Source organism: Anneissia japonica, unplaced genomic scaffold (genome assembly GCF_011630105.1).
Source record: "Anneissia japonica isolate Jap-2015-1 unplaced genomic scaffold, ASM1163010v1 scaffold288092_len240290_cov174, whole genome shotgun sequence".
NCBI lineage: Eukaryota > Metazoa > Echinodermata > Crinoidea > Comatulida > Comatulidae > Anneissia > Anneissia japonica.
The window spans coordinates 124226-136299 of NW_022688036.1; the positions used below are offsets into that span (position 1 = coordinate 124226).

Genomic DNA, 12074 nt, shown 5'->3' on the forward strand with positions numbered 1-12074 from the left:
TTTGAGTGTTGTTAGGGACCTAAAGTTGTAGCGTTTTATGTCCTTTATATCTGTAAGCCTTTACATATACGGTAACATTGAATTGTTCAGAATGGATCAATCTGCAATTCCTGGAGCTAACATTGCTAAATTTCCAACAGAGTTATCAAACATCAACTGCTAGAAGAGCTGGCAAATAAAGGCAGGGGCCTTGGTTTGGGGGAGGGGAGAAATACCCTGGAAGCTATGACAATAGCATTTTGAGGGCCTTATAAAATGGAGTTATGAAAACCAATAATTCGTGAATATTCTATTTAAATTTTCATTAATTTGGGTGTTTTTAGGGGCCTGAAAGAGTACAGATAACAATGATCATATAGAGCAATCTGTAATCACCAGAGCTGATCACTTTCCAACAAATAGCTTTTTAAAAAAAATGGGCCTTTTGGAATTTGGAGTTGCGTCCTTTGCATCCCTCCCCCAGGGCCTGCTATTTTGGCGATGTCTATAACCCGGCAGCACTATGTTTACATACCTGAAGTGTTTGGACTGTTTACGTTCATGGTATAAAAGTTTGTCAGAAGTTTTGTATTAATATCAATTGCTACTGCTTTTGATAGTGACACCACTAAAGGCAAAAATATAAAATAATCTACAACACGTTCCCGTTTTTCTGCATCTGCAGCATGTAAACTAAAATGGTCTTTTTCATTTATAATTGCCAATGCTGTTTTCGCGCTGAAGTTGAAATCACCACCAATGATTACTGCAGCTGTAAAGATTTCCCTTATTTCTTTAGCATATAACAGAAGACGAAAAAAATCGACTTTCTTGTCTGTTTTGTTTATCTTATATCTGCCATGCCATGAAATTGCTACTAAGCCATGTCCTTTCTTATCTGTCATATATACGGTACTCTGACGGTTACGTATTTCTTCATTTAAAATGTATTTTGCGTTTTCAAAATCCTTTCCTTTCTTTTTTTCGAAATTAGACATAAACACTGAAAACCTCGACCTTTTCGCTAGTATTGCTGTGTCTTGATCTCTTTGAGCAAAATATTCCTCATTTACCGACGTTAAACAATTCTTACTATTTGGCAATTCCTGCAAAAAGATTAAATCGGTGTTAAGTTTAATCCGATCTAATGCCTGTATAAAACATTCTTCACTAGATTTGCCTCCTGCTATACCTCCATTAAAAGTTGTCAGGTTGTATTCTTCATTTCCATTCTGTGAAAGTGAAACGGAAACAGGTTCGTGATCAAACTTTTTTTTCGACATTGTTGTAAATAATAGTGTGAATCAGTTCGTCTGATGGAACTATTAATCCGGTTATTAGCCTACACTTCAATGTTGTAATCTGTATATCAAACTCCTTTTCGTTACCTTAGCCAACAGACCTATTCAGTTGTGTCACTACATTATAGCAAACTTCTTTATAAAATAAAAATTCTATATTTCGACTTCCACGATGAAATATGAAACTGAACTAGCGTCAAACAGTAGCGTACGCGATTAATTTAGCTAAAATTAAGGCCTAATATATGACCAAACGGCGTATGTAACAAAAGCGTTTGGTAAAAACTTGTCGAAACATATTGATTTCATATACGATTCATAAAAATCGATTTAGTAAAATAAAGCTCACATTCTAATCAGCGATTATGCATTGTGATTGTATTAGTGTAAGAATGTGCATACGGTAATTAAGACGACCTTCAGAGAGCGAGTGGTGAACAATAACGGGAATTTATGACATTACAGTACGTTTATGATCATACCCTCAACTTACAACTGCAGACACACAACAGGAGACAACCTCAGAAGAATATGCCGGGACGGATTAAAATGCCCATAAATATATATATTTTTTTTTATGAAACTACGCAAATAATTACTTAGGCCTAGATAAATGCTCGCTCGCTGGGGCTTGTCTGTTTTGTACACGTAATGTAAGGGTCATTATGGACAACCCTCTTGCTTAGTGTTATAGACCTTTCCCCTGCTTTCCATTTTGAATTGTTCATTTATTTATTTTTTGAGCTCTTCTTGTTGTAAACAAACAACTTAGAATACATAGATTTAATTATGGTGATTTCCTGTTTATACTAGGCCTACATGTGCTAGAAACAAGATTTTTTAGAACTTATCCACCAATATTATAGATAAAAGAACAATTAAGAAAATCAAATGGTGAAGTTACCTAACACAAAGAAAAAAGATTGAACTGCTCCTGCGTCAATTAGGGTTTGAGCATATTTTTATAGGATGGAATGGAGGTTTATACATTTAGGCCTATATAAGTCTATTTATGATGAAGCTAGGTGTTTTAGTAATTCGAGGGAAAATTCTTATTTTGAGGATTTGAACATGATTTGAACCACTGAGTTCGGACCAAACATCATAAAAACCACCAAGTACAGAACACTCCATTAACATTACAGGATTTAACCCAGAGCCTTGTGATAGTAAGTTCCATTAAACATAGGCCAACAATATCGATACCTGATTCAAAAGTGTTCAATAACCGTGCACCGCTTACTACAACTGAAATTTAGATAGTGGGCAAAATAAAGGTGTAAAGCGTTCCCTGAATTCACAGGATAATTCGCATCATCTTTTGAGAAATATTTCAACGTAAAATTATGTAAACTAGCAGATGTTGGTATTGTTGACATTAAGATACTATTTTAACGTCAGCCATTCGTTTTACTACCTAGCGCTATCCTGCATGTAGAGATTCATGATTATAATGCCCTGACTCGGACTCCATGATTGTCTCGTTATGAAGACATCCTTGCAAAATATAAAACAGTCTTGGTTTTAACTCGAAAAATACTATATCAATGGGTCCATCCTACTACAACTCAGCATTGCAAAGATTGTTACAAAACTTGAAGGCTCATACATGTACTGTTCAGTGGAAAACTAGGTTCCAATGGGCCCTGGTTCAAAAACAGTCGGAGCCCTCTGCATATGTTGACCGACCAGGCAGCTGGTTACAATAAGTAAATAATATGTAGGCTTGACACCTTGACCTCTGATAAATAGTGTCCAAAATTGACTACAAACCCGTAAAATGTAATGAGCCATTATCATTATTATATAATTTTCGCTACAATTCTAAGCCGCTCCTTACCTTTTTGCTTTTCTTCCTTTTCCTGTCTTTTTTGTAGTCTTTAATAAACAATAACATAATTGTAACATTATATTTACTTATATACTTTCATTTAAGTATATTATTATAAACAGAATCCTTATATATTCATGAACAAGAATAACATTTTTAATCTTGGGAGCAAGACCAAAGCCAGTACCTTAACGATTTTTAATCATGCGGGAAACTCGTGTGAACTCATTGAGGTCCATAGTCGGCTTGAGTAGAATCATGATAGGGCGCGTTCAGTACCGTACATGCGTGCCGATCGCAATGCTTAGTATAAAGTGTCCATTTTTTTTTTAATGAACTGTGATTGATAAAACAACATTTAGGCCTCTTACATGAAAGAAAGAAAAGAAAAGAATGGTTAAATGCTAAATATTTGCTTCTTTAGTGAAAGTTTTATTGACAACTAACGGTAGGCCCTACTGTATATTGAGCGTTATAGAAGAAATTATACCACGATTGAAAATGTTCAAATTTTAGCCCCATCAACACTTAGTGTAGGCCTACGTATTTTTGCATATTTAAGATTCCATCTTGTAGGTACTAGTTCTCATGAGTAGTTTCCGTTTCTTCATAATTTAAGTGCATATACAGTATTGTTTGCAGTAATAAATTTTATTAGAGGTATCGAGTGAAATGTGTCCACCCTTTAAAGGTTCGCGCACCACCCTTTAAATTTTGTGGACAACATTTTCTGAAATAATTCCTGGCGAGAGGACTGAATACGGCACTTTCTTTTATAATTATAATTTTATCTATTATTTCTTTGTTTCTGTAATGTATGTTAATAATAATTTCATGTTACTAAGTTTATTTAAATAGGCCTAGTACTTTTTTACAGTTACATGTTATACTTGTGATTGTTTTATACTAGTGAATTATTGTACTTTTTTTACATATATTTACATTGTTGAATTTCAACTTTGTTTACGAAATTGCAGTTTAAGTGAAATTTGATTTCTAATCATTTTGAAGAATCAAAGTTTCTATGCATTATCCCCAAGGATAATCTAATGTAATGAAGTGGCAAATCATTCTTACGTTAAATATGTGATGGGCTAAAATAAAGAACCTCACACGTCTTGGATACATCCGTTTTAGTTCTGGTGGGTAAAGCTGACCTCCTAAGGACTTCAATAGTGTTGATAATAATGTTAATTTATAGGCTGGTTATTGAAAGCGTTTACAATTTTCTATATTTTTGTGCTGTTAGAAGGCGCCCTTTGAGAACGTCAAGCACGCCTTCAATAAAGTCATCCTAAAAAACGCATCGTGCGTCTTTAGTACTGTTCTTTCAGAGGGTCCAGTACACATAAAACATTCTAAAAATTACATAAAAATAACAAGAACATTTATCATAGTAAATTTTAAAAAGATTAAAATAAAATACACTCGAGCATTCCAAACTTCCTCTAAATGAATCTAACCAGATTTCAGTTCTTACTTAGGTCAATCTTTCAAGATCACCTTTATGATCGTTTTCTAAGAAAGGTAGAGGCTAAAATGGTAGCAAATTTCATTCAGCCTCAAATGACAAACAAAGATGATGACTAATGAAAACAAATGACAATAAAGATGATGATTGTTGGAAAAATGAGCTGATAACGCATTATATCAGTCTGGCGCCCTCAATGTTTTTGGTGCTGCGTAGCCTCGCCCGGTATAAAAACATCGAGAAGGGGTTCGCTCACGGCCGGCACCGTCCGAGTAGGAATGGTTTATAACGAGGGTCACCACTGTAGCTATCAGCCTGGGCCTCGACCTTTTTTAGTTGGATTACTTACAGTCTAAGCCTATTTTGGGGTTAAATTACACAGATTAGACACCCAGACTCTAAAGCTAGGCCTAGTAAGAATGTAGGCCTAGCCTACCTACCTAGGCCAAGCTAGGCATAGGCTAGGAGGATGGGCTAGGCCTAGTACATTTCGACTTAGGCCTAGGCCTAGGCTAGTTTCTGTAGGGCCGCATAACCTGCATAGTACTTAGGCTATAGGCCTAGGCCCCAGCCTAGAAGTCCAGTAAAAACTTGTCGAAAGTTAACGTTGGACTTTGTTTGGTATTTGCCTGAGTGATATATTAAAAAAATGGGTGTCCCCGCAATCTAGACTTCAGAAATTGCCGACAAGGGGGTCCAACAACACTCTCACACACAGTCAGGGCAGGGGCCACACTACTGTAAAAAGTAAGGTCTGCAGGGAGAATGTATCCTCCACGCAAAAATTTGGCCTAGAAATCCGTCCGTGCATTTCAGAAAATGAACTTTACAATACTGTATGGCGAACATGTGACTTGGGGTGAACAAACCAACACTGAAGAGAGATAGTGGTCAACACAAGCTACCAAAAACCTGCAAACAATCCAATCATAGAGTCTCGTTTCTGTATGATCACATGCCCTGAATCGGTGTAGCTTTCAAGCCACATTCCAGTCAGTGTGCTAAGAAATATCGTAGTGTGCGGTCAAAAATTTTACAAAATTGTGTTTAAACTTAGCTGAAAATTTTCAAACTGTTTTGTTATATAATACCAAAGCCTTAATTTATTATCTTATTTTCATTGCAGAATTTGAATTCAAGAGCGAACTAAGCCTTGCTTTAAGTAAAGCATGGGGAACATATTGCGAAGAGGTGTTCAAAATTATAATGTTGAGAACCGAGCGCATCGGGTATTGGATCGAAAACCAAAAGCTGCCCCAAAGCACCCTGGGAGCCGTGACACACAGAAAGGTTAGTTTAGCCTGCTTGTCTAAAGTCAGTCTCGCATGTTCCAATTTTTTTTTCTTATGACATATTTAATCTTATAACATGCTCAATCTAAAATAGTCTGGTGTGTGGGAGTTGGGGAAGGTGTGAGGTAATGTAATCATAGGCGGATTTAAGAGGGGGTGGCCAAGCCGGCCCGAGGCTCCCTCCCCCTCCCCCCAAACTTTTCAAAATAAAAAAAAAAAAATTGAGAAAAAAAGGAAAATTCTACTCAAATTTTGAGTCTAAGAGTGCTATTTCCTGCCATCTAGAGCTACCATAATCACAAAATTTCTTACCTGCAGATAAAGTGCCTTGCTCATAAACACAAGTGAAGTGCACAGCGATGGATTGAAACTCCCAACCTCGAGGTTGGGAAACCAAATCATTCCCGCTGCGCCAAGCCCCTTCTAAATCATAATTTGTGAGACCGGCTTAATGATACTCCAGTGTGGTACACACACAGGCCTAATTACCAGTGTGATCTGTTTACGTGAATAAACTAGGGTTTACCATATTTTACCACAAGCAGTATTATTTTGTTTCTTATGTAGATTCCAAGTTACCTCCAATAGAAACTCTTCAAAAGAAAGATGTAAATTTGTTGAACATGCTGCAGGGAATAAACGTTGATTCGTCTGGCTATGACCCAGAGGTATGTATTGAATAAATATCAATTTTTTGTTTTCAATAATTTATTGAATTTTTAAAACGAGATCCTCTCAATTTTTTTGTTGCAAATCTATAAATTAGAATGAAAAGTTGTTTTTTTTTTAATGTGGTTACAGTAATTTAAATTTTCTGTTACCATAAGCTTGCACTTATTATTTTTCAATATTTGAGGCTTCCCATCCCATTGACAAGCCCCCAATGGGAGTAATTTCAAGTTACTATATATTGCAAGGGTGAGCAGAGTGCGACCATGGGCCACATGCGGCATCATAGCAGTTTTGTTGCGGACCGAGAAAAAAAATACAAAATTGTATTTGTAAACACAGATAGGGCTCCCATAAAATATAAGCTGATTATTGAAATTAATTATGTGTTTAATATTGGTTTATTGTAGTTTGAAAAGTCAAAGGAGATTGGTTCAAGGCTGATGCCAACTGATCGACAGCAAAAACCCGAGCAAACCGAGCTGTGGGAAAACATTGAACACGTACCCAAAGGACGGTTAACGGTACAGCAGGCACTGGAGTTACTCGCAAAGCACCAGAGAAACAGAAACGAGTGGCCAGTCGAAAGATTAGCTCAGGAATACTCACTGAATCCGATTGATACTCAGAACATTGTTGAGTATTTTCAGTCTTTTAAGGTGATATCAATGGAGTCCAAAGATTCACTACCGGGCAATGAAAGGAAACAATTGACCACTTGACTTTTATGACTGTTTATTGGATTAAAGTTACATGGTCTTAAACTCCAATCAGCATTGAGGAAATATTGTACTGCTTACCACAACTGCAAGAGAAATTGGACAGTGCTTTACAGTAGATGAGATCAAAACAGTTAAAAATTTACTGATGTGCGATTAATAACAAATATTAGCTGGATAATTGCAACATTATTGTACAGAAATTAATTTTAAGTTCTTAACAGTACATGTGCTGTATACAGTACCTGTGAATCAATACTACTATATACTGTACAGTTAGCCTGGATCTAAGTCTCTAATTTGGAGTATTCAGTGAATTTCTATAAATATAATTATTTTATTGCACTCAGTGTGTGCCATACCACAAATTTATTTGTCATCTATTTATTGTTTCTATCATCATAATTATCAACACTGGTTTCCTCTCGACAATTTAATCGTTCATTGGTGGCATCACTTTTTTCATTCTTCATGTGTGGGAGGGGGAAGTTTGCAAGCTGCTACGGAAATCTTGCACCCAAAGATGCCCTCACTGAAAATTTGCTGAGGAAAATATAACAAGTACTTAACACTTTCCAACGTTCTTTATGTGATAATAAATAATTTGCTATTTTTAATTATACGGTAGATAGATAAATCAAAATTTTGATAACAAGCTTCATCAAGATTGTATTTTCATAGTTCACTTGTTCGGAATGTGGCATAGATTATCTTATCTTATATAAATTAAATGTAAGTATCAAAAGACATGATTATACGCAAGTTGACACATACAGTACAACACAAAGATTTTTCATCAAACACCATGCAAGTCAATATTCTTCTTTTCTATAACTAGAAAAACTTGCACCTTTTGTACCTTAAGTAACACAAAGTTTTTCTTGACAGGTTAATAATAAACACTAAAGCTCTACAAATATCTCCAAAGTACATTTTTAAATACCAATTCTGTTCAAAACCATATATACAATGTATACATTATTATGTTTACATACATACCATTATTTCCCAAATAATGGTAGAAACAGTGCTTGAATAAAATTCCTTATAATTTGCTTCTGGTAAAACATACACTTTCTATTTTAAGCTTACTTCTTTTCAGATGCCACCTAAGATCGTCTAGCAGTCTACTAATTCCAAAAAAATCTCAAATAGGAGGGGATTCCCCTCCCAAAACCACCCCTCCCCCCCCCCCACCTATACACATCTAGATGTGTATAAGAGACAGATCCACCCCCATTGCTAAATCCTAGATCTGCCAGACTGCCACTGACTACTGTAATTACAAGAATGAAAAACAAAATTTAACAGAAGACAATACAGTATGTATATACATAGAGAGCTGCTTAGCTCAGTTGACTAATCTGGTGGTAGCCGTTGTTTGTGCGCTGAACCGTGGAGATCTCTAGTTCCCCGGTTCAATTCCCATCGCCACCTCTCCTTGTGTTTCAGCTAGAGGGCTAAAATACAAGTTACAATAGTGCACCTTTTATATAAGCCATTGGTCCCGTGGATGGCCCATGTTTAAGAATGCAGTACACTCTTCGGAAAAGAGTAAGGGATTGTATCCTGGTGTACTGCCCAATCACCACCAGAAGGACCCCACTGAAAATCTTCATTATACTTGTGATACACAGGGTTGTTACTGTAGTTTGTCATTTAAATGACATCATTGTGTTAGGAGTCAATTGATTCTCACTGAGTCTCAAACATTTACATTTGCACAACAACCTGTATAAATCTCAGCTCGAAGCAGACTACAAGTTATTTTTTTAAAATCTTTTTTCCCTTTTGGTTTCTATAACCAAGCGTCTGCGCTTGTTTTTGGTCTGCCCTTGAGTAATTCTGATAATGTATTCCAGAACGTCCAGGGCTACACTCTTTTTTAGGCCTATCCCTGAAGGATTTGCTAACACTCTCAACTGCATCACATACAGACTTTGCAACTTCAACAGTAGACGCTTTATTCGCTACGTTGCTGTTACTGTATAATCTACTGTGTCTAACTGAGAATGGTTTGCTAACACCACTCTCAGTCTCACCTTCAACTGCATAAAATAGAGACTCGTCAACTTCATAACATAGAGACTTTTCAACTTCATTCTGTGCCTTCACCTCTCTGTAACTGTATGATCTACTGTCACTATTCTGAACTCCAACTGCATCACACACAGATTCTGAAACTTCAGTAGTAATTTCAAACTGTTCACTCTCACCCTTGATGTTACTGTATGAGCTACTGTATGGTCTAACCCAGAATGGTTTGATAACACCACTCTCAGTCTCACCTTCAACTGCACATGCTAACTCTTCAACTTCATTAGGCTGTGCCTTCACCTCTCTGTAACTGTATGATCTACTGTCACTATTTTCAACTCCAACTGCATCACATACAGATTCTGAAACTTTAGTAGTAATTTCAAACTGTTCACTCTCACCCTTGATGTTACTGTATGAGCTACTGTATGGTCTAACCCAGAATGGTTTGATAACACCACTCTCAGTCTCACCTTCAACTGCATTACATGCTAACTCTTCAAATTCATTAGGCTGTGCCTTCACCTCTCTGTAACTGTATGATCTACTTTCACTCTCAGTCTCAACTCCAACTGCATCACATACAGTTTCTGAAACTTCAGTAGTAAACTGTTCATTCTCTACCTCGCTGTTACTGTCTGATTTAACTCTGAATGATTTGCTAACAGCAACTTCGAAAGAACTATGCTGTTGCAATTGCTCATCTTCAGTGTCCGTGTCCGATTTCTCTTTCACTAACTTTGATTGTTTTACAATCCCAATATCATGTTCTAATAGTGAGGAAATTTGCTGTACGTTTATAGAGAAGTTTATTTGTGCACTATCACTTGGCTTTGTTTTTGGCAATTCATTGATTCTGTCCTTCAGTGCTGTAATTACTGTTTCACTTGACTGCATTGCTGTTGCGTCATTACTCTTCAGCAACTGGTTAAGAAAACTCAATTTTGTATTTATATCAGATAAGATTGTTCTCAATTCATCCATATGTGCATCAGATGTCGCTGTATATACTTCATACATTTCCTCTACTTCATTCTTCATCTTGTCTCCATTCTCCTTGATGGTCTTTATAAGTGTTTGCACATGATTGTCAATATCTCTCAAACACGTATTTTTACTTTGTTCAAAAGTTGTGGCATTGTGGCTAACAGATTGGAGACCATCTTCTAATTTGTTTGTGTAATGTTGCGCAGCTTCTTCCAATTTTGCCGAAGTTTCTTTAAAAGTCTGGAATGCTTCGGAGATGCTGATTGCTTTGTGTTTTCCTTCCCACACCTTGTGCTCCGTAAGAGTACAATTTATGCAGATTGGAGTTGCACAATCTGTGCAGTAAAACTCCAGAGACTTATTGTGAAGAGAACATAGCGGAGGATGTAACAATGCAAAGTCTTGTGCAGTCATTGATCCTACATCCTCTACAGTACGGAGCTTATGATTTGCCAATGCAGGAAATACTTTGTGACAATCACTACAAGTTTTGCATAAGTAATGTCTGCATTCCTGGCAGTAATATGTTGCTTGTTTTTTTCCACAAACACAATTTTTCTGATCTCTTTTGGCAATTTGTTCAATAGCTTCAAATAAGTTATTCAGAAAAGTATTTGGTGGAAGCTTCTGAAGTCCACCCTCTGGAATGGCATGTGACTTTGAGCAAGTTGGACATGTCAGCTTACCCTTTGTCTTAACCCAGTCTTCCAGACACGTCAAACAGAAACTATGAAGGCAGTTGAGGGATTTGGGATTTTGAAGTCTCTTAAAGCATATGGTACACTCTAGCACCTTCTCATCAACATATTCCAGAAACTGATTCAACTCCGAACTGGTAGCCATCTTGAAATCATCCTATCAAAAATGTAAATACTGTAATTTTATTTTAGTTAGGAAAAGGTTTACATTTGGTATATAATGATGTCAGTAGAGGGAAAATAATACAAATATTTCCAGCTTATAATACCGATTTTATTTTAAAAGTTACACAATGATTTAATAATTTATTTCATGATTGAAGTAGTAGTAATAATAATAATAATAATAATAATAATAAATTATTATTATTATTATTATTATTATAAAAATTATAATAATAATAATAATAATAATAATAATAATAATAATAATAATAATAATAATAATTAATAATAATAATAATAAACGGACATTTATAATGTGCCGGTACCGGTATCCGTCGCAGACGCTCATGGCGCATTGACATACATACTACATACATACATAAATACGTATATAAATACATACTACTGTACCAAGTTCAATTGTGTTTAATGAAAATAGAAAAATATTTATAATTTAGCACATATTTACGAACTTCAAACCTCCATGGTTCAATCTCTTGAGTCGTAACTGTTTACAAAACTACATAAGAACCAATTAAAACTTTAAGATATTGTTTGGTCAAGCTTGTATTTTACCTTTACTCTATATAACACTTACAAATTTGGGGAAACTTTGATTTTCGTACATTGCGGATATTGTTCATGGGTACATTGATATAGATAGAATAACTACAATTTTTTCGGTGTAAATTTTTTGCGAGTTATTACCCTCCCTTGTTTGAGACCAAAGTACTAAGTAGTAATGGAAAATTATGTACTTTTTGCCTAATTGTGTTCTAATACAAAGTATATCGTTCACTCGTCATACCACCACATCACCATGCACGCAATGCTAGAAACACTCTTGCTAGATGACTAAATACATATTTCGGCACTTTATTGAGTTTGGTGACATAGTGCTATATACTGTCATACAGCCATATAT

General features: G+C 35.8%; 3 protein-coding genes across 3 annotated transcripts in view; 1 reads left to right on the top strand and 2 right to left on the bottom strand.

Moving 5' to 3' along the window:
- LOC117121183 overlaps positions 1 to 1304 on the bottom strand; it is a 7815-nt gene extending 6511 nt beyond the window's left edge. Inside the window, exon 1 of the mRNA XM_033266299.1 lies at positions 515 to 1304. Coding sequence (XP_033122190.1) covers positions 515 to 1262 — 748 coding nt within the window. The 5' untranslated portion in view covers positions 1263 to 1304. The remainder of the gene's footprint in view (positions 1 to 514) is intronic.
- A 3545-nt stretch (positions 1305 to 4849) lies between these two features.
- LOC117121192 (NADH dehydrogenase [ubiquinone] 1 alpha subcomplex assembly factor 4-like) lies at positions 4850 to 7289 on the top strand. The gene is made up of 4 exons (XM_033266309.1): positions 4850 to 4951; positions 5709 to 5872; positions 6442 to 6542; positions 6954 to 7289. Exons 2-4 carry the CDS (start codon positions 5752 to 5754, stop codon positions 7263 to 7265), a joined length of 534 nt encoding a protein of 177 aa, XP_033122200.1. The 5' UTR covers positions 4850 to 4951; positions 5709 to 5751; the 3' UTR covers positions 7266 to 7289.
- Positions 7290 to 9026: 1737 nt separating this feature from the next.
- LOC117121248 (protein PML-like) overlaps positions 9027 to 12074 on the bottom strand; it is a 7305-nt gene continuing 4257 nt past the window's right edge. Inside the window, exon 2 of the mRNA XM_033266382.1 lies at positions 9027 to 11141. Coding sequence (XP_033122273.1) covers positions 9027 to 11129 — 2103 coding nt within the window. The 5' untranslated portion in view covers positions 11130 to 11141. The remainder of the gene's footprint in view (positions 11142 to 12074) is intronic.

What these genes read in the sequence shown, in the direction of transcription:
- LOC117121192 (XM_033266309.1), top strand. Translation starts at nt 5,752, where the DNA reads ATGGGGAACATATTGCGAAGAGGTGTTCAAAATTATAATGTTGAGAAC. An exon ending in GAGCCGTGACACACAGAAAG is followed by an intron (nt 5,873 to 6,441) that starts GTTAGTTTAGCC and finishes TTTCTTATGTAG; the next exon opens with ATTCCAAGTTACCTCCAATA. An exon ending in CGTCTGGCTATGACCCAGAG is followed by an intron (nt 6,543 to 6,953) that starts GTATGTATTGAA and finishes GGTTTATTGTAG; the next exon opens with TTTGAAAAGTCAAAGGAGAT.